The sequence below is a fragment of the Cucurbita moschata genome, unplaced genomic scaffold (genome assembly GCF_002738365.1).
Source record: "Cucurbita moschata cultivar Rifu unplaced genomic scaffold, Cmos_1.0 Cmo_Scf00054, whole genome shotgun sequence".
NCBI lineage: Eukaryota > Viridiplantae > Streptophyta > Magnoliopsida > Cucurbitales > Cucurbitaceae > Cucurbita > Cucurbita moschata.
This window is the reverse complement of record NW_019268570.1, coordinates 1,225,944-1,252,440: the sequence shown is the minus strand read 5'-3', so window position 1 is coordinate 1,252,440 and position 26,497 is coordinate 1,225,944. Positions and strand designations below refer to the sequence as shown.

Sequence of the window (26,497 nt, the reverse complement as noted above, 5' to 3'; positions counted from 1 at the left end):
TTTTTTTTTTTTTTTTTTTTTTTTTTTTTTTTTTTTTTTTTTTTTTTTTTTTTTTTTTTTTTTTTTTTTAGTTTTTCTTAGTAGTCAATATTAATAATTATTATTAACGAGAAGAATTAAAAATAGAAACAATATAAACATAAATAATTGAAATTTTAAAAAAAATATCATATTAAAAAAAAAGCAACAATCAAACTTTTACTTGAAAATAAGTGGTATACTAGTCAAATTGAATTAGTATAATAGTAGTACAATGAAACTTTTTATTCTTTGGCATTTTTCATGTAACCGAGCACCTAAGCTTACCAATGGACTTGTTGTGCCTCTCATGTCTTATCATCTGAAACTTCAATTGTTTATGCTTCTAGCTTAGTCATGATTCTGTCAAACCCTTATAATTGATATCAAAGCCACCACTCGCTTTGAAGAGTAGCAATTTTTGAGTGATCAAATATAAAGAGTATGAGTGAAGATAAAACTTTAACGAAAATTCCTCACATCGATGGTCACTATGATTACTAGAGTGAGATGATGTAAAATTTGCTCAGAGAAAAGGGTCTATGGAGTGTGGTGGAGATTGGTTTGTTAGAACCTGTGGAAGGAACAATGTTGACTGAGGCACAAAAGGTGCACCTTGATGATGCTAGACTCAAAGATCACTAAGTAAAACATTACCTCTTCTAGGTAATTGATCGTACTCTCTTTGAACAAATCTTGAATTGTCGCATAACCAAGATTGTTTGGGATTCAATGAAGTGATAGTTTGGTGGAAACCAAAAGTGAAGAAATCTCTTCTTAATGCATTAAGGAGAGAATTTGAGATCCTAAAGATGAAGAAGGATGAAAGTATCACTTATTATTTTACAAAAGTGATGATGATGTCCAACAATATGGGAAGCAATGGAGAAGATACGCTAGAAAAGAAAATTGTAGAAATTTTCAATTTACCCTGAAAAAATTTACTCGTAGTATCCATTGAACCTACACAATAGATTTCAAATTCATCTCCTTAGCCACTCAAACGTATCAACATTTATTAAAAGATTTTATTGTTTTTTTCATTTCATTTTGCAATGGTCAAATGGTCAAAATTGACTAAAGGGGATCGGGATTGAATCCCGACCACAAACGTCTTTTGTCAGGAGACTATAAATACCCACAATATGTTATGTAAAAATCAGATTCGTGGATGAATGTAATTCAGATCTCAAATTGAGACGTTTCCCTTAGAAATTCGAGCATCATATTTGTCATTTCTAAGTTTTAAGCAATTTTTGTGGTAGAATTGCACCCAAGTCATTCAGTAAAGTCTTGATCAAGTTGATTGTGGAGTGACTCAATTTAGAACAAAGTTTCCAAATCTTGCTTCTAGATTTTCGATTGTAAGAGGTAATCTAATTATAGCCTTATCTCTTGGTTGATCCAAATTTTGTATACGGAGGTGTTAATTACTTTGATTCAAGGGTTCTTGCTCCAATAAAACTTGGATCGTTGAGCTGAGGATTAGGGTTGCCTTATCAATTTGGTATCAGAGATCGTTGGGCTGAGGATTAGGGTTGCCTTATCAATTTGGTATCCGAGGGTAGGTTTACATCTTTGTGGCCGACTCTACAATTGATTTTATCTTTGTTTATGGCATTGTTTATCTTTTCTTTGAATCTGTCCATTTATTTTCTTGCTGTCATTTTCGCCATTAATCATCAACTTTTCACCTTGTTATCATTTTCTTCTTAAAGATCATGTTTAGATCTTGAAAAAGAAACATCTTTTCAACGATTATGATTATAAACGATCTTTATCATTTTTTTTAGATCATTTGCATGTTTATTTGAAGATTAAATAAACTTCGATTCACATCTTTTTCTTAATCCATCTAAATCTAGAACCGTTGTGTTTGGTATATTTTTTTTTTCTCATAATCTACGCTGGAAGATAACTTCTAAATTTCCCAAATTCTGTAAAAGGAGAGTTAGATGGTTCTTAAACTCTTCACGTCTTTTTTAATTTTGGATTTTTTTTTTCAATGTGCAATTCTATAAAAAAATATCTTCGTGTCCCTTATTTGTTTGTTCACTTCTTGTTTTATTTTGTTGTTATTTCATAATCAATTTTTCTTGATTCCCTTGAATAGCTTGCTACTATCAGAATTGCTTTACCGATATATTAGCCTACCTTGATCATAATTTAGTCACTTTCCCAAACAGCCTACCTTTGTGTGTATAAACACGAGTGTCCCTGAGTGTAAAATTAGTGAGTTGAGTGTGTAAGGTCCTAAACATATTCCACTACTGGTTGTACAATCATGAACCAAGACGGAGGAAATGGAAGAGAGATCAATGAAGCTAGGTGGAGAGAAGCACAAGTCGGAACAATTACTTGTTTGAATCAAGTTATTAGTACATTGACAGATCGGATGGAGCGAATTGAAATAGCCTTAGGTAATCTTCAAGGGAGGGAAGTACTCTTGAATGAAGGAGTTGAAAATGAAGAAGATGACAATGTCACCCTTTTAGCGGGACATAGTCCTAGGGGAGGGAGAGATGTCAGTCGAGGGAGAGGAAGAGTCAGAAGAAGGGGTAGAGAAATTTTAGTACCAAAAAGAATTGAGAGAGAGTACCAGTATGAGAGAGGAGAAGAAAGAGGAGTCGGGGGAGTAAAGCTAAAAATTCCAACTTTCTATGGGAGATCTGATCCAGAGGAGTATTTGCAATATGAGAGCAATTGAGCATGTTTTCGATTGCAACAATTTCAGTAAAGAAAGAAAGTTGAAGCTTGTTGTGGCTGAATTTTATGATTATGTCATTATATGGTGGACATCTTTGAAATTAGAGTGGAGGAGAAATTATGAAGAACCAATTAAAACGTGGTAGGAATTGAAGACATTAATGAGAAAAAGGTACATTCCTAAGCATTATTATCGAGTATTCAAGCAAAAACTCTATACTTTGCAACAGGGATCCAAAAGTGTGGAAGAATATTACAAAGAAATGGAGGCCCTTATGAATAGAGCATGTATTGATGAAGATGAGGAAGATATAATGGTTAGATTCCTTGGTGGGTTAAACTGACAACTTGCTCATCAAGTGGATAGGCAAGTGTACTTTGATATGCAAGAATTGTTACACCTTGCTATCAAAATTGAAGGGCAACTAGCTTGGGAGAAGGAGAACTCCAAAAGGTATGATATTTCAAAGTCTACTACTTTCAACACTTGGAAAAAGAATGCAAATATTGTAAAGATAGATTTCAAAGTTGGAGGCAAGTATGATCTTGACAAAAAGAACAAAGTTGAGACCTCCAAGGGTAAAGAGAAAGCAGAGGAATATAAGGAGATTCGAGAAAGAAATAGAGACATCAAATGTTGGAAATGTCAACGAATTGGACATCTTAGTTGCGATTGTCCTAAAAAGAGAGTCATGATCATCAAGAATGGACAAGTTGTCACAGATAGTGAGGAAAGTGACCAGGAGGAGCTAGTTGAAGAAGAAATCCAGGAGAATGAGGAGGAACTGGAAGATGGGAGTCATTTAGTACTTGTTACCAGAAGACTTCTTAAAACTCAAGTTACAGAGAATGATGTTGATGATCAAAGAGACAACCTATTTCACACAAGATGTTTAGTCAAGGGGACTCCTTGTAGTCTTGTAATTGATAGTGGAAGCTGCACCAATGTTGGAAGTACCATACTGATCAAAAGGTTGCTAAGTCCAACCCAACACCATCCTAAACCTTACAAACTTCAATGGCTCAATGACAGTGGAACAATGAAGGTAACTTCTCAAGCTTTAATATCTTTTACTTTGGGAAAATATAAAGATGAAGTTGTTTGTGATGTTTTACCAATGCATGCTAGAGACATATTGCTTGGCCGACCATGACAATTTGATAGGAGGGTTATGTATGATGGCTATTTGAATAGGTATTCTTTTGTAAAAGATGGTAGAAAAATCACTCTTACTCACAATTAAAGTTGGAAGAAAAAAAAGAGTTTTCGGAAAAAGAGTTGAAAGAAAAACAAGAGTTGAGTGAAAAAAGAGAGAAAAATCAAAGAGAAAAACATAGTGAAAAAAAGAATGAAATTGAAAAAAAAAAAAAAAAAGAAAGAATGTGAGTTGTTTGGCTAGAGTTGGAGAGGTTAGAAGGGCAATGTCCTCACAAAAAACCATCTTTGTACTTGTGTACAACGAAGGATGTTTGGTCTCTAACGATAACAATTTGTCTTTCCCTAGTATGTTTCAATCTCTTTTACAGGAATTGGATGACCTATTCCAAGATGAAGTCCCTAAAGGACTACCTCCCATTAGAGATATTGAACATAAAATAGACTTTATTCCAGGGGCAGTCATTCCTAATAGGCCAGCTTATAGAGCCAACCCAACTGAGACTAAAGAAATTCAAAGGCCAGTAGAGGAGCTCATGGAAAAGGGCTATATACGGAGTTTGAGTCCATGTTCTGTACCAATCTTATTGGTGCCGAAGAAAGATGGAATGTGGTGCATGTGCGTGGATTGTAGAGCCATCAACAAAATCACAGTAAAGTATCGACATCCTATTCCTAAGCTAGGCGATATGCTTGATGAATTGCATGGTTCATGTTTACTTACAAAGATTAACTTGAAAACTGGATATCATCAAATTAGAATGCATGTAGGAGACGAATGGAAAACCGCTTTCAAAACTAAGTTTGGATTGTATGAATGGTTTGTTATGCTTTTTGGGTTAACTAATGCTCCTAGTACATTTATGCGCTTGATGAATCACGTTTTGAGAGAATATTTAGGAAAGCATGTTATTGTGTATTTTGATGATATTTTAATTTATTCAAAGAATTTGCATGAGCATGCGGAGCATGTTAAGTTAGTTTTGACTACACTTAGAAAAGAGAAACTTTATGCTAATTTTAATAAGGGTAGTTTTTGCATGAAAAAAGTTAACTTTCTTAGCTTCATAGTTGGTAAAAATGGAGTAGAAGTTAATGAAGAGAAAGTTAAAGCAATCAAGGATTGGCCAACACCACAAAATGCAAGTGAAGTTCCTAGTTTTCATAGGTTAGCTAGCTTCTATAGAAGATTTATAAAAGATTTTAGCACCATAGCTGCACCATTAAATGACTTAGTGAAAAAGAATGTGTTTTAAATGGGGAGATATGCAAGAGAATGCATTCAATGAGCTTAAGAATAAATTAACCAATGTACCATTACTTGTCTTGCGTAACTTTGATAAAACTTTTGAAATTGAGTGTGATGCAAGTGGTTTGGGCATAGGTGCTGTTTTGATGCAAGATGGAAAACCCGTAATGTATTTTAGTGAAAAACTAAATGGGGCAGTATTGAACCATCCTACCTATGATAAAGAATTGTTTACTTTGGTTCGCACAGGTGCCAACACTACTTATGGCCCAGAGAATTTGTGCTTCACTCTGATCATGAAACCTTGAAGTATCTTAAGGGTCAAAGCAAACTGAACCGTAGGCATGCAAAGTGAGTAGAGTTTACTGAAACATTTTCATATGTTATCAAATATAAGCAAGGTAAGGATAATGTGGTAGCTGATGCATTATCTAGAAGGTACCATCTTTTTACTCCTCTTAGTGCAAAAATTCTTGGATTTGAGCATATTAAAGAATTATATCGAGATGACCAAGACTTTGGAATTATTTATGCATTTTGTCTTACAAAAACAGATGTGAATGATTATTATGTGTTTCATGATTTCTTATTTAAGAAAGTAAGCTTTGTATTCCTAAATGCTCTATCAGAGATTTGCTTGTAAAAGAAGCACATGGTAGTAGCTTAATGGGACATTTTGGGATCAATAAACTTATAATATGTTGCATGAACACTTCTTTTGGCCGAAAATGAAGCACGATGTTCATAAGTTAGTCAATGCTTTTAATGCAAAGAAGCCAAATCTAGATCACAACCAAATGGATTGTACACTCATTTGAATGTACCTAACGAACTTTGGAGTAATATATCTATGAATTTGGTTCTTGGTTTACCGCACACTACAAAGGATAAAGATAGTATTTTTGTTGTGGTAGACAGATTTAATAAGATGGCTCATTTTATTACATGCAACAAAACGGATGATGCAAAACATGTTGCTGGCTTATTTTTGAAGAAAGTAGTAAGATTACATGGAATCCCTAAAATAATTGTTAGGGATAGAGATGCTAAATTTCTAAATCACTTTTGAAAAGTACTGTGGGTAAATTGGGTACCAAATTGTTGTTTTCAACCATATGTTATCCTCAAACGGATGGACAAAACTGAGGTGGTTAATAGAGAATATTAGGAGTATTGCTTAGGGCTATTATTTATGAGAATATTAAGTCTTGGATGAATGCTTGTCATTTGTAGAGTTTGCATATAATAGAGCAATTCATAATACCACTCATTGTTCTCCTTTTGAAGTTGTTTATGGATTTAATCCACTTACGCCTCTTGATTTGCTCCCTATTCCTTCTAATATTTTTGTGAGTGACGCAGTCACAAGGCAGACTTGATCAAAACATTGCACAATGAGGTGAAGGAGAGAATTGAGAACCAAAATTTCAAAGTTGCTTTAAGGATTAACAAAGGACAGAAAGAAATCATTTTTAAATCTGGTGACTGGGTTTGGATACATTTTCGCAAGGAGCGATTCCCATCTCAACGGAAGACAAAGTTACATCCAAGAGGGGTGGCCCTTATCAAGTCCTTGAAAGAATTAATAACAATGCATATAAAATTGATCTTCTCGTAGACTTTTCAGTGATGATTTTTCTGATTCGAGGACAAATCCTTTTGAAAAGGGGGAAAATGATAAGAATCACGATGTTCCAAATGAACCTATTACACGATCCAAGGTGAAAAAGATTCAACAAACATTCATTCTTCATCTACAAAATTGGATTGGCTCAGTTCAACCATCATTTCTAGAATTAGAAGCTGATAAAATCGGCAACTTTCTGATTCGAGGACGAATCCTTTTGAAGTGGGGAAAAATGATAAGAATCATGGTGTTCCAAATGAACCTATTAAACGATCCAAGGCGAAAAAGATTCAACAAACATTCATTCTTCATCTACAAAATTGGATCGGCTCGGTTCAACCATCATTTCTAGAATTAGAAGTTGATAAAGTCGGCAACTTTTTTATTCGACTTGATTCAACCATCATTTCTAGAATTAGAAGCTGATAAAGTCGGCAACTTTCTCAACAATAGGGTTTGAACTCCAATAGATTTCAAATTTGTTTCCTTAACCACTCAAACATATCAATGTTGGTTGGAAGATTTTATTGTCTTTTCGTTTTCACTTTGCAATGGTCAAATGGTCAAAATTGACTTCGTATTTTTTTTGGAGATTAAAGGGGATCGGGATTGAATCCCGGCCACAAACGTCTTTTGTCGAGAGACTATAAATACCCACAATATGTTATGTAAAAATCAGATTCGTGGATGAATGTAATTCAGATCTCAAATTGAGATGTTTCCCTTAGAAATCCAAGCATCATATTTGTCATTTCTAAGTTTCAAGCAATTCTTGGGGTAGAATTGCACCCGAGCCATTCAGTCAAGCCTTGATCAAGTTCGATTGTGGAGTGACTCAATTTAGAACAAGGTTTCCAAATATTGCATCTAGATCTTCGATCGTAAGAGGTAATCTAATTCTAGCCTTATCTCTTGGTTGATCCAAATTTCGTATATGGGGTGTTAATTACTTTGATTCAAGGGTTCTTGCTTCAACAAAAGCTGGATCGTTGGGCTAAGGATTAGGGTTGCCTTATCAACTTAGGTCATTTTTAATATGAATGTCCAAGAGTGAATAGAATTGAATTATGCAGAGTTGAAAGAGGATGAAATGCTATTAATGACTTATCGAAACAAAAAGGAGTGATGCTTGGTTATTAGATTTTAGTTGCTCAAACCATATGTGTACAAATGAAGCTATGTTTTCAAGCTTAGACAATAACTTTTCTCACACGGTCAAACTTGGAAATAATACAAGCATGAAAGTTACTTGAAAGGGTTTAGTGGAATTAACTTTGCATGAGGTTTGTTACACTATTAGTAATGTGTATTGGGAACTTAAACTAAAAAATAATCTCTTGAGCATTCGACACCTACAAGAAAAAGGAGGAGTGTTGTTTAAAGATGGTGTATGTAGAATTTATCATCAACAAAAAGTAAAAATGACAAAGTCAATTATGAGTGCAAACCGACTACTCATTTTTCTTGCTGAACTATCTACCACAACAAATGAAGGAAGATGCCACTAAATTTCAAATACTAATCATTCAACACTTTGGCACTATCGTTATGGTCCTCTCGACTATAAGGGCTTATGCACCTTGAAACTACTTGAGTGGTTGTTTACAATAAGGGAGGGGAGAAATTGATATTACACCAGTATGGTTAGTAGATTGTGATTTTGGTGAGGGTTTATCTGAAGAGGGGGAAGGAAATATGACATTCTTGATGATTTCAGACTGTGAATTTTGAGGAAGTTGTCAAATGCCCAAGAAGGAAATTGGCTGTGGATGAAGAAATTAACTCCATTGAAAAAAAATCAAACATGGAACTTGGTTGTTCTATCTGCTTGAGCAAAGAAAATAGGAGTAAAATGATTTTATAAGACCAAGCTAAATGACTCAGTAGAAGTTGATAAATACAAAACAAAATTGGTGGTAAAATGCTACACACAAGAGTATGTAATTAATTGTACGGAAATGTTTGTACCCATGGCCAGAATGTATACTATGAAAATGATCATTGCTTTTTGCACCCGAAAAGGTTGGAAACTCTATCAGTTAGATGACAAATCAACTGTTCTATACGGTGAGTTAAAAGAATGGAGGAGATGGTGTATTGTAACAGCTCAAACCCACCATTAGCAGATAGTGTCTGCCTTAGCCTATTACATATCGTCGTCAACCTCATGATTTTAAAACACGTCCATGCAGACGTAATAAAGTAAAAGCAGAAATTATTATTGGAATGGATGGATATTGGGAGATAAAAAACTAATAATTTGTTTTTGTAATTGGACATTCTTAGATTTCATTGATAATCTCTCCAAAATAAGTGTTTGGTGGGAGTTTTCTAAACATCATTTGCATATCCATCCAATTTTCTAAACCATTCTTAAAAAAAAAAAAAAAAAAAGTGTGTTTTTTCTTTTCTCTCTCTCCTAATTTGTTATTCATTTTTATTCCTAATCTTATTGTAAATATGATAATTAATTAACTAATTCATCTCGATTTACCAAAATTAATTCCATTAATTGGTTAATTATAATAAATTATTTAAATATACATTTAATTCAAATAAAAGTTTATTAATAGAATGGAATTACTTATTTATTAAAATTATTAATTAATTAGCTAATAATAACTTTAGCATTATTAATTAGTTAACTGGAATTTTTTAACTTCCTAAAAAGTTTATTAACATAATTTAATTGTAATAATTATTTTATTTTATTTTAATTAATTCTTCTCCAATTAATGTTATATAATTTTATGAAAATCGTTAAGCATATTATTCATAATAAAATTAAATTAACCTTTATTGAATTTACCTAATAAAAATAAAATATAACAATTATCTAACTAAAAAATTATATAATGTAATAAAATTGTTGAAAATAGTTACAAAAACTAAATAAATATATTATTATTTTTATATAATATTTTAATAACTTTATCAATATCAACCACAATTATATAATTTTTAAACATTTCATTTCCACACATCCATTCATACATTTTAAACTAACGAAGCCTTGAATAGTGTCCTGTAGAAACATAGACTTTTAATTTCATGAACAACCAAAAAGGAGAAGAATTAACACAAGGAGATTTTTACTTGCTGTTTGTTTTTTCCCCCTTTGGGAGGGGTATATCTGTCTAATCACACTCGATGGAAATAAGGACTAGTAAACGATGATATATGATGATGATATATGATGATGATATTTGGAACTCTAGAAAAGACACTAAAACAACACCCCTTGAGATAATTGCTTCATCACTTGAAGCATTTGGCGTCCAACAAAGCCTCTCCTTCAAAAGGCTCATGATCTTCAATCATCTGGTTCACGCGTTCCTTTTGTGCCTCGTCTGATATATCCACCTTCCTCCATTCATACAGTTCCATGTCATAGCACTCGTCCAGGACGAACGTTGGGATCTCTTGCCCACGGAACAGCCACAATCCCTTCACCTTAAATGGAGGTTCGGATCCAATCACTAACATCTTCCCGAAAGCATACTTACGTGCGAGATCCATCCGCTGGAGAAAGCCACCAACCTTGTTCAAAGTCACAAACGAAACAGTATTCTCATCGTCGTACTTGTAATCGCAGAACCAAAGAGAATATCCCTCTGGATCGTACATGTCCCAAAATCCTGCAACAAATTTAGGAGAATGCTTGTTTATTGTATGTAGTGAAAGTAAATGCAACCAAGAGAAAGCTAACAATTACATTATCCAGATCATCAGTGGAGTAGTCAAAAAACTTGAAGCCTAGACTGTGTAATGCATTTGGGTACATTAACAAGTTTGAAGAAATAAAAATTAAGTGCTAGTTACTGTAGATACGAATGCTCTAAAGATAGTAAATGATTGCCACAAAGAGAAGACAAGGTTCATTTTCCGTAAAAGTTTTGCTTGCTTTCATGTCATCGAACCATTACTCAACAAATGACAATAAAGGTTCCCACTTATATGGCGGGTACCAATCATTGATGCAATCATTCTCCAAAATAGTTCACCTGAAAGGGTTCCATACCTTTAATTGCAACCTCCCGGAAGTTGGTTTTGGTATTCGAGTACAGCCGCTTCCACTCATCCAGAATCATCTTACTGGGAGGAAGCAAGTCAAGAGGATTTTTGGGTTTAGGCTTTGGTGCCTCATCCTCTCCCTCGCCAACTTCCGCCTTGGGCTTCTCTTTTTCTACTTCCTTTTTAGGTTCTTTCTTTACCTCATCTTTGTGCTTTTGCTTAGCAGATTCATCAGGTTTCTTAGCAGATTGAACAGGCGGAACTGACTCTGCCTGCTTCACCTCACCCAGAATTTTTTTGAAGTTTGGTTGATTGACTAAGGTCCAGAAGTACCTCTCAACATGTGGGAACTCTGAGGTAAAGCTCTTAGTCATTAACTTAGTAAAACCCAATAAGAGATTGCAAGTCATGATGATGTCAGCTAATGTTACAAAATGACCAACTAGGTATGTGTTTGAAGCAAGGTGCGTATTCAAAGCTCCCAAAGCTCTCTTCAATGCAGCAATCGCAGCTTCCTCAACCTTAATACGGGAAGAAATGTTATCAAACCATATGAGATGGCATTCAAAACAGATATAACCGCATTATTGAAAGAAAAAAAATGATGAATATACAGGTGTTTGCACTCATAGAAGCTAGGACTTGACCAAGAAAGGAGAAAGATACTCAGCTCAATTGGCCACAAGAATTCAAATAACCCGAAAGGAAGCATTTTAAGTATGAACACAAGCGGAAAACAAACCAGAGAAATTAATCAAATGGCCACAAGAGTTACTTACAGGTGGAAGATAAGCAGCTCTCCCAATTCTAGGTCTATACCAAGTCAAAATATTAGGATCTATCTCTAATGATGCAAAATCAATCCATTGTTCAATATGCCCCTGAAATACGATCAGAAGCAACAAACATGATAATTAATAAGCATAATTCCCCACGGTCGTAAAATGTAGGTTTAATACAAAAAGAATAAAAATGTTAATGTAACTCATCGCACATAATCTATCGAAGATGAACCAAACAGAGGACTATCAGCCTTCAAGCGTGCAACTGCATCATCAAATACACAAACAAGTCAGTTTTAACACAATCAGTTAACCAACCTGAGGTCTAGAAAATGGTTCGCATCATTTACCATAACGGGCTATTGCATTGCTCTCAAATATGGGGCCATCGGGCGTTTCCAAAACAGGAACCTAAAAATGCGAGAAATTCTCATTGAATGTTAATTCATCTATAACAAGTAAGCAAGATCATTTTGACAATACGAATTTCCGCTTATCAAATCAGAAACCAACCTTCCCAATAGGGTTCATCTTGATAAACTCCGGAGTCTTGTTTGAGACTCCCATCTCAAAGTCTGGGATCAATTTCACTTCGACTCCATTGTACTCTGCAGCAATGAGAGCCTTGAAAGAATTTTTATTCGTCTTTCCTGCGTGTATCACCTGCAATCAAACCCAAGTCATATACATCAGACAACAATCGAGATAAATTTCTTTTGAATTCAATTCATTGAAAATTAGTTGAATACAAGTATCGATCACACACCAGTGCCATGGGTGAATGGAGAAATGCTCCACGCTCTAGCTTCAGATCTGGCGACATAACAAAATGAACAAAATCAAGTGAGTAATGAACAGTAAATGGAAATTATAAGGAAGTAGTTTCCGCGATGGCAAAGAACAATGAAAACACTTTTGATTAGCAAATAGAAGACATAGAAATCGATAATGATTACGTTGAAGATTGAAATGAAGAATTAGAGACCTGGGAGAGGGAGCTTAACTGCAGAATCACGAGAAGCAGTTGGAGGCGAAAAAGTCGAGAAGTGGAGTAGGGTTTTGCAGTTGGATGCAGAATTTCCCAAGGCAATATGAAATTTACACATATGGACACTATTGGACTCCTCGTTTGTTCTTTTTATTCTTTTATTCTTTTTTTAATTCTTTTATTCTTTTTTTGATTCTTTTAATCTTTTTTTGATTCTTTTATTCTTTTTTTCCCCCTCTTCTCTTAATCTTAAAAAAATAAATACTTATTTTAATTCCTAATTTTGATATATATTTTTATTTTTATTTTTATTTTTTTAGTTGAAAAATGAGATTAAAAGAATCTAGTTGACTCAGTTGGACACATTTAAAAGGTATTAATTAGTTCGATTTATGGCATTTGCATTTTCTCGATACACGAGTGAGATATATCCAAGTTTCTAACCTTGTTTTGAGGAAAAATGTTTTAGAAAATTGGGGTAGAGAGACTTTTGAGAAGCGTTTTGAAAGCAATCTTCATGCGTGCATATTTTTGTAAGACGTTAAATACTTATGGTGAAAAATTACCATTCATTTAAATCTCCCCTCTATTCACATATATTACATAAATTTTATTGGGAACAATTGCACCAATTGGACTCAATAAACACATAAATAAACACATAAATAAACACATAAACTCATAGTAATCAATTGTACCTACTAAACTTAACAAACACCTATATTTGAAGAAGAGTTGTGTCCTATCACGAAATGAGAAAATAGGAATTTATTTAAAAAGTCGGGTAAAAGATGAAACAAAAGATTCTCCTCCATAGCTCATATAAGGGCCCAACAATTCTAAAGTCTTTTGATCGACTCTAGTTTGTTAGCAAATTGTAACGACCCTACATTTCCTATATCAACGGACCATTACAATATGCATGTTATGGACGTTTTCAAACTAACTTAATAAAGTCTTTACAAAAAGAATATGACAACGAAATTCCTTAAACCGGTTAGGCTGTACAAAAGAATTTCTTCAGCAACTGAGACAAGCGCCAAAGAGAGCTCGATCATTTTCTGCTTAAGAATCACTCAATGGCTTTAATAATCTTTCTTCCTATAATTGCATTAACCTTGGAACTATGCACCACCGTACCTCGCAGTTTTTTGTTTGAGCTTCATTGAACTCCCAATAGCCTTTAAGAAGCCTCACCCAGCATATAATGAATGCTCAACTGCCGTTTCTCGCATGGTGAAGCAACGACTCCGTTTGACCTTTGTCGTTGCGTCTTGTTTATCTTAGCTTTGTCGATACGAGCCTTGCGCACCCCATGCTGCATTTGTTTCTCGTGCTCCTTTAACATTTCCTCAAGGTTTCCACCAGCAGGCATCAGGGGTCCTGAGTAGTGAATTCTCTTCTTTGGAGCATAACTCTGATGAAAGAGAAAACAAAATTCGTTAGCTCGAAAAGCTTGCGAAAATCATTGGAATACTTTACATCACTGGATACTTTACGTTAATAGACACTTTTCCAGATGACTGATCATCTATCTTGTATGAAGATTTTGGTGTGTCTAGTAAATGGTGAGACCATTCATGCTTTTCTGAAGATTCAACGTCATTGAAACGGTTATATGACACATTAAAACACTCTTCTGGCCCACAGCCGAATCGTGAACCACCTCGAACTGCAATGGAATTGGAATACCTGGACAACTTTACACCACCATGCTGCACATAAGATCTTTGTTTTCTAAGTTCTGCACCTTTGGCTCCAACTGAAGAACCTCTTAGATTATCACGCTGATTCCCGTTCATGTTTTGTGAAGAACCCAATGCAGTCGACGCCATTTGCGTTGCTTCTTTTGGGGGTTCGATGCGAAAGCCAGAGCCACCATCCTCTTCAGGAATATACTTTTCACTGCAACTTGTGGGATTATGCTGCCTTTGTTTCTTCTGAATTTCACAAATGAACTAAACTATCAGCCCACCTAAGTTTTATTACACAAAAGCTTGTATTTAAATGCATCGGGAACCATCTAATTACCTGTATGGATGCCTGCAATTCAGCATTTGCATCTGGTGCAGGAATCGCTTTTGATTCTCTGGGACACTTTTGAGCTGCTTCATGTTCACGTGCTACACTGATAGGAGCTTTTCTTCTGGTTTTACAGATGATTTTAGCAAGAAAAGAAAGAGGCCAACTAAATATCAATAAAGAATTTACCTTCGAGATTCCTCGTCTCGGAGCTTCGCGTCAAACTCCTTGCTTGGTGGGTACTTTGGCAAAGTAGAGGGATCCGAGGGAAGCGGTTTGGTGGTAAAGAACTGAAAGAAAACATAACATTCATCAAGCACGCGAACATAAAATTAAGGGATGTAAACTATTGGTTAAACGTTTTGACAATTATATTTTACGAACAAAAGCATGTTTAGAAGCACATGAAGTGCATTTAGAAGCACTCTTCAGTTATCAAATCTTCTGAAGTATGAATTTTAGTTGCTGATGTGTCGGAAATAAGTCATTTTCTCTTGGGTCAACGCTGAATAGTCTTATTCACATCTCTCTTCATAAGAAACTCAATTGATTTGATGCAATATCCACTAAAAGCTCACTTCTTGAGGCAAGCTACAGAAGATTTTAGTGTCTGTAAATTGTTGAAAAGTGTATAATCAACAAGGTTGGAACGTTGAATGTATCTCAATTTTCAAGTCAGGTACGAGAGATACGGTCATGATTCCTGCACGAAACAACAACAGAGGCTGGATAGCTTTTTGGAAAATGATAAAAGGTCTCATTTCAAAGCAAGATAAATTGATTTGCACCCTAAGAATCAAGGGGTTCATATTCATATTTCTTATGATATGCTTAAGATGAAAGGAAATGTCATGGATGAGGCACCAAGTAAATCGCAGAGTACTGCATTAGAAGAGAGAAGGAAGATGGTGAAAGGAAAAGCATGAGAATTGGGTTAAGAAGGAAGGACAAGTGGTTGAAATGACCGGGAGCAGACAACGGTTATCTTTAAGCTATGCGCTCAGAATGACGGGAAAAACACCTCCTTGGCTTTGAAGGAGAAATTTTGTAACAGCCCAAGCTCACCACTAGCATATATTGTCCTCTTCGGGCTTTCTCTTTCGGGTTTTCCCTCAAGGTTTTTAAAACGCGTCTACTAGAGAGAAGTTTCCATACCCATATAAGGAATGTTTTGTCCAACCGATGTGTGATCTCACAATCCACCCCCTTAGGGCTCAGAGTCTTTGCTGACACACCGCCTGGTGTCTGGCTCTGATACCATTTGTAACAGCCCAAGCTAGCAGATATTGTCCTCTTTGCATTTTTCCTTTCGAGCTACCCCTCAAGGTTTTTAAAACGCGTCTATTAGGTAGAGGTTTCTACACCCATATAAGGAATGTTCTGTTCCCCTCTCCAACCGATGTGGGATTTCACAGTCCACCCTTTTGGGGGCCCAGCATCCTCGCTGGCACACCGCCTGATGTCTGGCTCTGATACCATTTGAAACAGCCCAAGCCCACTGCTAGCAGATATTGTCCTCTTTGGACTTACGAGTTTCCGCTCAAGGTTTTTCAAATGCATCTACTAAGAAGAGGTTTTCACACCCATATAAAGAATGTTATGTTTCTCTCTCCAACCGACGTGGGATCTTACAAATTTTCTCAACAAAATTTTCTCAACAAAATTTTCTCAACAATGTAGTAGTAGCCCATTCATGGATGACAACGCCCTAATGAAGTTTGAGCCATCTGTAGTCTTCATTGAAAACCTCATTGACTGGATTTATCCAAATATTTTTAGAACTGGAATTGGTTTCCCGTTTTCTGATTTCTTTTCTTGGGTTCTTTCCCACTCCCTCTAGGATTTAGTATCAAAATTGTTTCTTTTCATTAATCAATGAGAAGTTAGTATCTCGTTCAGAAAACAAAAAGCACGACTTGAAAGAAATAGAAGTTAGTATGTCATTGAATAAAAAAAAAATGATTACCTGACTTTGAAGGGCAGAGGAAGCTGTTCCACGGCCATCAGGCTCCACCGCAAGAAGCACATCCAAAAGGGCCAATGCAGAGGAAGGGAAGTCTTTGAATGTCTCAGCAACACACCGCTTGTAAGGATGTTGAGGTTTAAAGATGGTGGCATGAGGTAATTTTGATTTTTTCCAGTATTCTTCAGATGGGGAGCCACAGAGTTTGAAGATCTTATGTAGTTGCTCCACCTATTGATGCTAACACATTTACGCCTTGTTTAATAATCTAAATTTATACTTGTTTCCTCCTCATTTTTCAATTATGATTTTCACCTTCCTTAAAAAAATACTTAGAATTCTTAGTCAAATTGTATAAACGAAAAGATCTTTTTAGTTTTTAAAATTTGACTCGGTTTTTAAAAACATTAGTAGAAAGTGGATGACAAAACATAGATTCACAGTAGAACGTTAGTAATACAATTTATAGTATCCAAATATAAAAGGTCTTTAGATAAGATAATACCTCTGTTCTTCCAGGCATGATAGGCTTCCCAGCATATAATTCTGCAAGAATGCAACCTGAACTCCACAAATCAACAGAAACTTCATAGTCCTTTGCACCAAGTAAAAGCTCAGGTGGCCGATACCACAAAGTTACCACACGACTTGTAAGAGCCTGCTTTTGACGGGAATGGAAAAAGGTTGATAGCCCAAAATCACCTATCTTTAGGTTACCATTATTGTCAATCAGAAGATTTGAGCCCTTGATGTCACGGTGCAAAACACCTTGGGCATGGCAATGTTCAAGGCCACAAAGCAGCTGTTGCATATAGCATTTAATCTGCACGTCAACACACATCCAGCATATTAGTCTAGGTTCAATCTTGTATCATTATTATTGCTATACTAAATGAATTTCGAAATTTCTTTTCCTTCTTATATGTTCAGTAAAAAGGCACCGTCTGCTTGAACGTACAAGTCCTTTTCTTTTCTTATACATTCAGTAGCCCGTTTTTATTTTTTTTCTTTTCCTTTTTCTCACAGGTTTAGAAGTTGCAAGAGAGTTTACCTTAGAATGAAATCAATAATGGATTTATCTTAAGAATAGAAAACATAAATATAAGACTAAGACAGATGTGCAGGCACAACAATGGTCTTTTTCTGTATCACCTAAACACAGGATAAATATGTCCCAAGAAATTTTGAATTATACATTTCATCTAAACATGTTCTTGGGAACACCATGTCCATGCAAAAATGTCTCAACTTCCCATAGATAAAAGGATTGTATGCAGATCGGCAATCTAAGAGGAAATGACTCTTTAACTTGTTTGTTGCTTCCAATTGAGATTTCCATATACGTTATTCCTAAATGATCTAAAGTTAATCACTAGCTGGGAAAAGTCAATGACCTGTGCTTCAGTGAACTTGATCCCTGGGGTTGCTGCCAACCCTGCAAGATCATGTTCCATGTGCTCAAATATGAGGTATAAACTGCCCGATACCCTTGAAGTAATAAGACCTTCAAGCTTCATGACATTGGGGTGGTCAAGCCTACGCAGGATAAGAATTTCCCTCGCCATGAAACGAACGCTTTCAGGATCCATGTTAGAAAATCGCACCTTCTTCAATGCAACAATCTTGTTTGTTTCAATATCGCAGGCCCTGTACACACTGCTGTACGTTCCTTGTCCAACCTACATTCAAGATATCCAAAAAATTACCAGTATAAACTGAGAGTAAAGACCAAGATATATAGGTTAAAGGAAACTAGTGTTAAATTAAATTTAATAATTGTTTAGCAGCAAGAACTACCCTGGACAAATACGGGTTCAAATGTAAAAAAGAACGACAGAAGAACAGGTGACAAATGTTAAACTCTTTCGAGGTATCTGATTAGAGGTGGAAGTATTCAGAGGTTTAACTAGTGAATCAGTACATGTATCAAGCTTAAACTTAGTGTACTATCATGTATCGTAATGCAACGTGTATTGTAGATTTTATTAATTATAATTAATAATTAAATTTAATATATGTATAGATAACAACAATAAAAATTAAGAAAGAACAACAAAGGCCATCATCTCTATTCGATTTTTATTTTATATATAAGAAAAGGAGGTTTCATTGAGAAATATGAAAGAAAGTAAAAGTGCAAACAAAAAGCAAACCCACCAAAGGAGCCTCAACTCCAATTACAAGAATGGACTCCAATTGTAAAACTAAATGATGAGAATGAATTTTAATGAACTGCTGGTTGCCCCTAGATTGTTTGCCAATAATTCTCAGAAGGAAATCAAGGATGTTTTAGAAGATCCTTTTAAAACTGTGGCTTCGATCAACCCGTTCATGGCAGATAAAGGCTTTGCTAAGGTTTGATGATAGTTCTATTCGAAAGAGCTTTGATGGATAATGGAGATTAGTTGGAGATTTTCATTTAAGCATTATCACCCTGAACTTACTGAAGGATATGGAGGTTGGGTCTGAATAAAAAGAACTTACCTTTGAGATATTGAGAGCTTAGTACGTTTAAAGTTATAGGTGAATGTTTTGGAGGCCTTGTGAGTGTTCCCATAACTTCTTGTAATCTAAACAAGTCAAAGGAATTTGAAAAGTCATTCAAACGAATATCACCTTTGAACAAGAGACAAAGATATAAACTCCACGAGGGAGTGAAAAATAGAACACAAAGAACCAAAAAAGAAAAAGATACAGAAAATAACTTCCACAACAAAAATTTCAAGAAAACCGAACAAAAAGAACCTATCCTAGTAGTCATCTTTGAATTTTCCTTTGAAAGATGTTGAAAATACAGTGATTGGAGTAACAAATCATCAAAAGCCAGTGAACAACTATGCTGAGGAGACTTTTCATCTTCAATTACTGAACTATCGAATAATGTCCAACAGAATCGAAAAATCTTTTAGATCCAAAGTGCTCTTATTAGACATCAAGACACAAGGAATATCAATTGGAGGATATCCCTAAATTGAAGGGAAAACAATTCTTTTGAATCAATAATTTCAATTGTAGCAAGGATGAACTCGACGTAAGTTGCGCTACAATCAAACAAATTTAGGGTCTTAGATTGAACTCGAATCAAACCACCAAATTAATGCCTTGCTGCATCAAAAGTGCATATATTCCAATATGAAAACAATGTGATTTTAAGCCAGCCTCCATAACCTCTAATTTTTGTTCATTATGCTTGCTTATGTCCCATTTTTCTATCTTCAAACGGAAATGACCAATGACCCAATGACCCAATGGACCAAGACCAACTAAAAGATTTGTATCTTACAATTGAAATAATTTTTTAACATCCATAAAAGAATTAATCGAAAAAAAAATGGTTTCAAAGTGGACTTCAATGTCCATTCAATCGAGAAACCACCAGCATAGAATTCCAGTTTAGTTAAGAACTTATTTATCTTTATCCCAGATTGCAGATGGAGGGCTTTGGACAAAAACAATCTTTAACCAACGGAGGAGGGTAGAATGAATCCACAATGTCCATGTAGGAACGAGTGTCGCATTTCAAAGGCTGAGAATCCTTCAAGCAAAGCTTCTCAAATTTCATGATATAATCTCTCAACAAATCCCAAAAAACAAGTCAACCACGCTTTAAGAAACCCAAAGGAACACTAATCACCTTCCTCCAACCAAAATTGGCCATATAATACAATCAATAATTGCTCCAGAAGAAAACCAACGTTTCTGAATTCTAGTAGTACCAAACTCATCTCTATCTTGTTTGGAAAAATTATGAGTATCGGGACGAAGCATCATTTCAACCACAGCTTTCTCAAACCAACGAAGGTGAGAGAATGAAAGTGGAATGGCTGACTTAAATTTCTGGTCTTCTAAAAACAAAAACTCATTTTTGAACCAAATGCAATAGTAGCTCTTATCAATACAGCAACTACTACGATTCACTGAAAACACAAGGCAAACTAATTACCAAATAAAGAACCAAGAACAGAAGGGTAGCCAATGTACTGACAGCTTACGAAATAAACTAACAAGGCACAAACTAGTAGAAAGTGATCTACGAACAATGACAGAAAATGACTAGTGAAGGGACCAGGTTCACAGCCCAAGAGATGCTGAGCAAGGCTAGAGAGAAGAGAAAGGGAAAGAAAAAAGAACAACCGGCAAACAACGACAGAATCCAATGGCGAACATACAATGACTAGCGGCAGCAAGCAAGGACAGATGACAGGGAGGGTTTAAGGTTTTAGGGTGAGAGAAGAAAAAGGGAGGGGAAGGGTCGCAAGCTCAAGAGCTACTGAACGAGGTGAGAAAGAAGAAAAGAGGAAATAAAAGAGCAATTGGCAAACAGCAACAATTTCGACAATTTTCAACCTACAACAGAGTAGAGATGCCTTGGCTAATAAGTTATATCCATGTTCTTTCTATATCAGCATTATCATATCATGGCAACATCTTCCCTTTCCTTAATAACTAATCGCATAGGCTACTATTGGACCCTATATAATTTGATTATGAGGAACTTGGACATACTTATATTTTAAATTAGTAACCACCAAAACCTGAGTTAAACCTTTCAAAAATGATGCAGCAACTCGTAAGATCATAAGTTTATAACAAAAATAAAAAGTCCAATCTGAATAATTCAACACTTTTTTTCTTTTTTTTAATGAAAAACTGAACTTTCATTAAGAAAAGAATAAAAGAATACAAGGGGATGCAAAACCAAGCCCACAAAAAGAAACAGTAAGAATCTTTAGATGGCTTTATGGTGGTTACAAAGTGATTTTGTTTTATCCTTTGGAAGATCAAGGTTTCAAAGAAGGTTAAGTTGTTTGTCTGGCAGGTTGTCCATGGTTTCTTTAGATGGCTCCATGGTGGTTACTTAGTGATTTTGTTTTATCCTTTGATAGAGAAGGTCCATGGTTGAGTTCACACTCTAGACCAGCTCTCGTTAAAGTGGCCATTGTTGTTTGGTCGGTTTTGTTGTATCCTCTACCAAAAGGCAAAGAAAGACCTGAATCATCGCCTTTGGAGATGCACTTTGCACGCTCCGTGTGTAGCTATCTTTTGGAGGCATTCAACATTTAGTTAGCTCACATAGAGACCTAAATGAGATGATCGAGGAGTTCCTTCTCTATCTGCTTCTTAGGGAGAATGGTCATTTCTTGAGGCTTGTCGGGACGTGTGCTTTATTGCGGGATCTTTGGGGAGAGAGGAACAATAGAGTTTTTAGAGGCTTGGAAAAGGACTTGAGTGATGTGTGGTCCCTTGCTAGATTTTATGTTTCTCTTTAAACTATTGGTTACGAAGGCTTTTATAATTACTCGAAATCAAACTCCTTGATAGGAGAATCGTGACGTCCATTGTTTCCCTATCAGATAAAGGACAATGGAAATCTATTGAAAAAATAGAGAGCTCCCAAATCGAACAAAGATCTCCGCCACAATATGATTTTTTTTAAGAGGAAAAGTGGTACCTATCCCTTATCCACTAATTCTCTCAAAGTGTGTTTCCTTTCCCTCCCCCCACTACACTACGAACAAGGTGAGAAAAGGGAGGTAGTTCAAAAGAGATATCCTTCCACAAACTTCTATGTGTGTCTTTGATCCCACCCAACAACCACTCGAAGGGGTGAGACCCGTCCTTACAGTGATTTTCACCATAGAGAATGTAGACTCAAGGGGAAAACATCAAAGTAATTTCATCAATAGAGCTTTGTTACGAGTCCTTAAATTTCCAAGTTCTAGCTTTCCCAAGTCCATAGGCATCCAAATCACCTCCCAAGTAGGCCTCTCTTCCTTCAATGTACTAGATAATTGGTTTAGAGCACATAACCAAAACAAATTTGATTTATCTTAGTGCAATAAATTTGATTTAAAGCACACACCTACAAAGCAAAAGCCAGTCTACACATGGACAAAAGATATGTCACTTTGTACGAGGAGAAGTAAAAGGCACTAGTTTCAAAAAAATGAACATACAAATACCATGGACTACAAATCTAAGCCTCCATGAGGAAGTTTCTATTCTGACCAACTCAGGTTAAGCTCATATAACCAAAACAAGTGTATATGCAAACAAATGTTGCAGAAAAGTGTGTAGATAGCGAACAAAAAATATAAAACATAAAACTAACCTTATCCAACTTCTGAAAAGAGTCTGCCTTTCTAGGAATCAATCCATTGATTGCTTCTCCAGCCACAGATATCAACCAAGAAGGCCATCCAGCAATAACCAAAGCCCCCTCTTCCACATTAACAACATTAACTATTCTAGGTATTGCATTATCATTATGTACTCCTACTCTCTTTGCTCCATCCTCCATAGTTGGCTGTTCTTGACGCAGTGGCTTGGCACTGGCTGCTGCCTTCTCAGCGTCATCCAATTCAGGTGTTGATCCAGCATTAACTTCCCCAGGTTGGTTAGATATCAATAGCGCCATTGCATCACTTCGCCCTACATCAACGTGCAATGCAGGTTCTTCTTTTCTCAATGAAGCCCCAAGAAGTCTGGATGATCTATTAGACTTCAAATGCCTCTCTTTGGAATGATTCTCAGTAAAATAATCGTTTGCTGGAATTCCCTTAGAGCAAATGCAGCCCATACTCCCACTTCAGAGTCTCAACACGAAATCCAATCCTACAAATTTCTATACCAAAAGCCCAAAACAAAACCCAACTCCTTTGTCCAACAGTCTCAATGGCAAAGAATAAGAAAAACATCCACCCTTTGAACAATCGTGTAAAACTTAGAGAATGTATAACCCTCTCCCAAAAATAATCCAAAATTATCTCCAATGATTCACTGCCATGCACATATAGCATGAACAACTTGAAAAGTTCCCAAACCTTTAATATGAGATAAAATAAAAATTCCCAGTCAAAATGAAATCAACAAGATCTTCACATAAAACTAGAGAAACCCAATAAAAGAGAAACAGACCCAATTACCCAACTCTCTCGATCTGTCAGAATCGGAAGAACAAAACAGGAACAAAACAAGTCAGTTGTGAATTGGAGAAGAGAAGGGGAGGTTCCCGGTTCGGTGAGGGGGAAATGAAAATGGTGAAGCCGTTGAGAAGGTGGGCATGTGGCAGTCGGAGAGAAATTTGGATTTCGAATCGGGGGAATTGATGAGCCGCCGGAGATTTTCATTGCCGAACTGCCATTGCCGTTACCACGGTTGGATTTATTATTATTATTATTATTTTGTGTTCTATAATCCTCGTCCTATTAGGAGAAAAATATGTATTTTGATAAAGATGCGAGGAAAGATTCATTTTATTGTCTCTTTACATTTTTGCAACATGTCGTAAAAGGAGATCAACCAAATCTATGTTTCATCAAACACAAAAACGTGTGAGAATCATGTTAATAATTATCTATTTTGGATATTTAAATTTGGATGAAATCCACCTATCTATGACATAACTACCTTAATTAGGCCAGGAGTTGAATTTATGGGACCAAGGAAAAGAGAGACATATCGTACAAGCCATTTGAAAAAAGGAAGATTGTCTTATGTTGCAAGACAATATTTCAAATAACAATGTTCTTACAAATGACGTGGAGACCAGCAAAGACATTGTACAAGTATATGTTACTCCATGTCTGTTGGAAACAAAAAGGGAAGAAAGTGAAAAGGGAAAGAGCGTGAAGAATAAACATTTGATGCGTGTACCGACACTAAAAAGAAAGAAGGAGAAAGAAGGAGAGAAGGTTACATTACTCAAGTTTGGGAGGAGAACACCATTTTGTATAGGCAAGGACAAATACACAAACATAAGGGTGAAATGACTTTCTTTCTAAGAGGAACACTTAAACAAAGTGTATTTACTTTTTCTACGAAAATGACGGTTGATTCCAACCCGAGCCAACAATGAACACATGGAAAAATAAGACCAATGGGCTATAGAAGAAGCGACACTCCTATTTACTTTTACATCCGTACATGACCTAAAGATAAAAGTGAAGATCTCGAGAAGATTAAGACCACAAAAAGCAAATGATTTTAAATTTGCATTACAAGGAGATCAATTGGATTTGAGGACAAATCCTTCCTGAAGAAGGGGAGAATGATACAAATAAGGTGTCTGAATCATGCTACAAAAACTTCATGATGGATGAGAAGATCGTATCATACATCTTTGGATTTAAGGACGTTTCTTAATATTTTTTAATTTTAAAGCATTATTTTTTAATATTTGAAGTTAATTAGTTAGTAATCATTTCGGGCATGGGAGTTGCAACATTTTAATTGACCATAGGTTATTTTAGATTTATTTTTAAGGTTATAAATAGTCATTCATGTGGTTGTTTTAGAACGAAGAATTTGATTATTAAAGTAAAAGTTGCATATTATGTCCCTTAGACCATGAGTTTGTTCCTTTGCATTAGTTGTGTTTAGATTTACATGCTAGAGTCATTCAAGTAGTCTTCATCAATTTATCTTGTGGGGTGATTTGAATCACAAGTTTAGGTACAAGTTTTCTTTACTCTTGAACTTGATCATCAAGGTAATTTATTCCTAAACTTTTCCCTATGTTGATTCCTTATTGGTTTTTCGGCGTTTTGAATAATTTAGATCTAAAAGTCTTGTTCTTCAACAAGGTTGTTAGATCAAATCCCAAGAGTTGCATGTCACTGGGAACAGTAAATAAATCTCACCCCCTGTTAGACCAACACACTACCTGTCTTAGGAACAATAAACTAGTTGTTACTTCGTCTTTTCAAGCTTGTCCATACCTAAATCCCATACATTCCTCCTCTAGGGTGTGCTCTAACTCCCTCGGGGTTCATAACTTAAGGATTTTTTGGTACTCTTATCTCTATGTTTTACGTTTTAACCTTGCGCTAATTGCGCTTGGAGTTACTATGACCCCTAAGAAGACCTAGGGTAATTCTCATAAGTATGGAGGAGCCCTTCGTCTTAAAACGATGTTCATACTCCACACATAATTATCTATTAGGCTCCAACCGGAAGGTTCTCACTGGTGGAGGCGAGCAGTAATTGTCTGTTTCTAAGATAATAAACTACTTGTTAGTTTGCCTTTCTACGCTAGAATAGTAAACTTCCTGCTCACACCCCCTCTCGAATTAGAACAATGTACTACCTATCTTAAGAATTTAAACATGTCAAAGGCTAGGACATTAAACTAAGTGCTATACAACTGGAGCTACCTTAATAGTATACCCTATATGCTAGGACCCTTGGTGGGTGACAACTAATCTCTATGTATCAAATAAATCCTAACTCCTCTTAACTAGTTCACGAACAAAGGTTTCGCTCTAATCGTCCCTACGATATGCCTAGTATCTAAGTTTTAGAACCAACATAACGTAAAACAGCAGCTTACGGTCTAACATGATTATAGCATACATTCTAGAACATGGCATTCGTCCAATATCAGATGTGGGCATATACGGTTCCCGAACCCTCTATCATGCATCTAAGGTCAATAATACACATAAATCATATTTAACATGCTGAAATAAGAGATAATAAATCATGAATCTAGGTTGATTAGGCTCCTAACTTGTTCATGTTTCTAATCAATGCCTACAAGTATTTCTTAAAACTTGCTCTATATGGTCACTTACATGTCGGGTGTATTCGAGATCACTTTTCACAGGCTTCCTCAAGCTGAATTTTTGTCAAATTTCTTAGGTAAGTGCCAGATTGAGCTGGTTTCTAAAACGACAAGTAACTACTTAGATTTTCTTTCCATTAATCTAGCTGCAAATGTCAGCCCAATCTCTTATACCAGAGTATATACAAAGTCAATCTCTAATATCAATCCTATCAACCAATTCATTCCTCTTTCCAGCTTTTACCTTGTTGGCCTAGTAAGACAAATTTGCTTACTTCCTACTCCTAACCACATTTAGGAGTGAATAGATCAATTCTCCAAAACCCAACCACCACTTGTTTTTTTTGTTCTTTTTTTGCTTCTTTTTCCTCTCACATACAGATAAATAAAAGGGGGGGGGGGGGGGG

At 35.7% G+C, this 26,497-nt stretch overlaps 3 protein-coding genes and 1 long non-coding RNA gene across 6 annotated transcripts in view; 1 reads left to right on the top strand and 3 right to left on the bottom strand.

Moving 5' to 3' along the window:
• The first annotated feature begins 2,302 nt into the window (after positions 1-2,302).
• On the top strand, positions 2,303-5,484 carry LOC111436410. Its single transcript, XM_023074180.1, has 6 exons — positions 2,303-2,542; positions 2,955-3,054; positions 3,145-3,770; positions 4,252-4,700; positions 4,944-5,048; positions 5,379-5,484. The coding sequence occupies exons 1-6, from the start codon at positions 2,303-2,305 to the stop codon at positions 5,482-5,484; spliced, it is 1,626 nt and encodes a 541-aa protein (XP_022929948.1).
• Positions 5,485-9,747: 4,263 nt separating this feature from the next.
• LOC111436431 (elongation factor 1-gamma-like) lies at positions 9,748-12,685 on the bottom strand. 3 transcript variants are annotated; one of them, XM_023074198.1, is made up of 8 exons: positions 12,538-12,685; positions 12,319-12,365; positions 12,066-12,215; positions 11,903-11,963; positions 11,765-11,817; positions 11,550-11,651; positions 10,778-11,291; positions 9,748-10,394 (listed from the first exon to the last, which is right to left on the bottom strand). In XM_023074198.1, the coding sequence occupies exons 1-8, from the start codon at positions 12,656-12,658 to the stop codon at positions 10,015-10,017; spliced, it is 1,428 nt and encodes a 475-aa protein (XP_022929966.1). In that variant the 5' UTR covers positions 12,659-12,685; the 3' UTR covers positions 9,748-10,014. The 3 variants fall into 3 exon arrangements, with proteins under 3 accessions (XP_022929966.1, XP_022929967.1, XP_022929968.1); XM_023074199.1 differs by having other exon boundaries at positions 12,556-12,685; XM_023074200.1 differs by lacking the exon at positions 12,538-12,685 and adding an exon at positions 12,509-12,527.
• A 525-nt stretch (positions 12,686-13,210) lies between these two features.
• Positions 13,211-23,683, bottom strand: LOC111436430 (probable serine/threonine-protein kinase At1g09600). The gene is given in 10 exon segments (XM_023074197.1): positions 13,211-13,810; positions 13,812-13,957; positions 14,040-14,480; positions 14,572-14,686; positions 14,752-14,852; positions 16,529-16,756; positions 17,031-17,348; positions 17,920-18,204; positions 22,638-23,140; positions 23,183-23,683. Coding segments are annotated over 9 exon segments (2,157 nt in total). The 5' UTR covers positions 23,106-23,140; positions 23,183-23,683; the 3' UTR covers positions 13,211-13,755.
• A 2,623-nt stretch (positions 23,684-26,306) lies between these two features.
• Positions 26,307-26,497, bottom strand: part of LOC111436433 — an 18,626-nt gene continuing 18,435 nt past the window's right edge. The window contains exon 3 of the long non-coding RNA XR_002709238.1: positions 26,307-26,317. This is a non-coding gene — a long non-coding RNA (uncharacterized LOC111436433). The remainder of the gene's footprint in view (positions 26,318-26,497) is intronic.

Coding starts and splice junctions, on each gene's coding strand:
- LOC111436410 (XM_023074180.1), top strand. CDS start 2,303: ATGAACCAAGACGGAGGAAATGGAAGAGAGATCAATGAAGCTAGGTGG. Junction 2,543..2,954: donor GTCCTAGGGGAGGGAGAGAT/GTCAGTCGAGGG, acceptor ACTTTGCAACAG/GGATCCAAAAGTGTGGAAGA. Junction 3,771..4,251: donor ATGACAGTGGAACAATGAAG/GTAACTTCTCAA, acceptor TCTCTTTTACAG/GAATTGGATGACCTATTCCA.
- LOC111436431 (XM_023074198.1), bottom strand. CDS start 12,658: ATGTGTAAATTTCATATTGCCTTGGGAAATTCTGCATCCAACTGCAAA. Junction 11,652..11,764: donor GTTCATCTTCGATAGATTAT/GTGCGATGAGTT, acceptor ATCGTATTTCAG/GGGCATATTGAACAATGGAT. Junction 11,292..11,549: donor GAGCTGCTTATCTTCCACCT/GTAAGTAACTCT, acceptor TCCCGTATTAAG/GTTGAGGAAGCTGCGATTGC.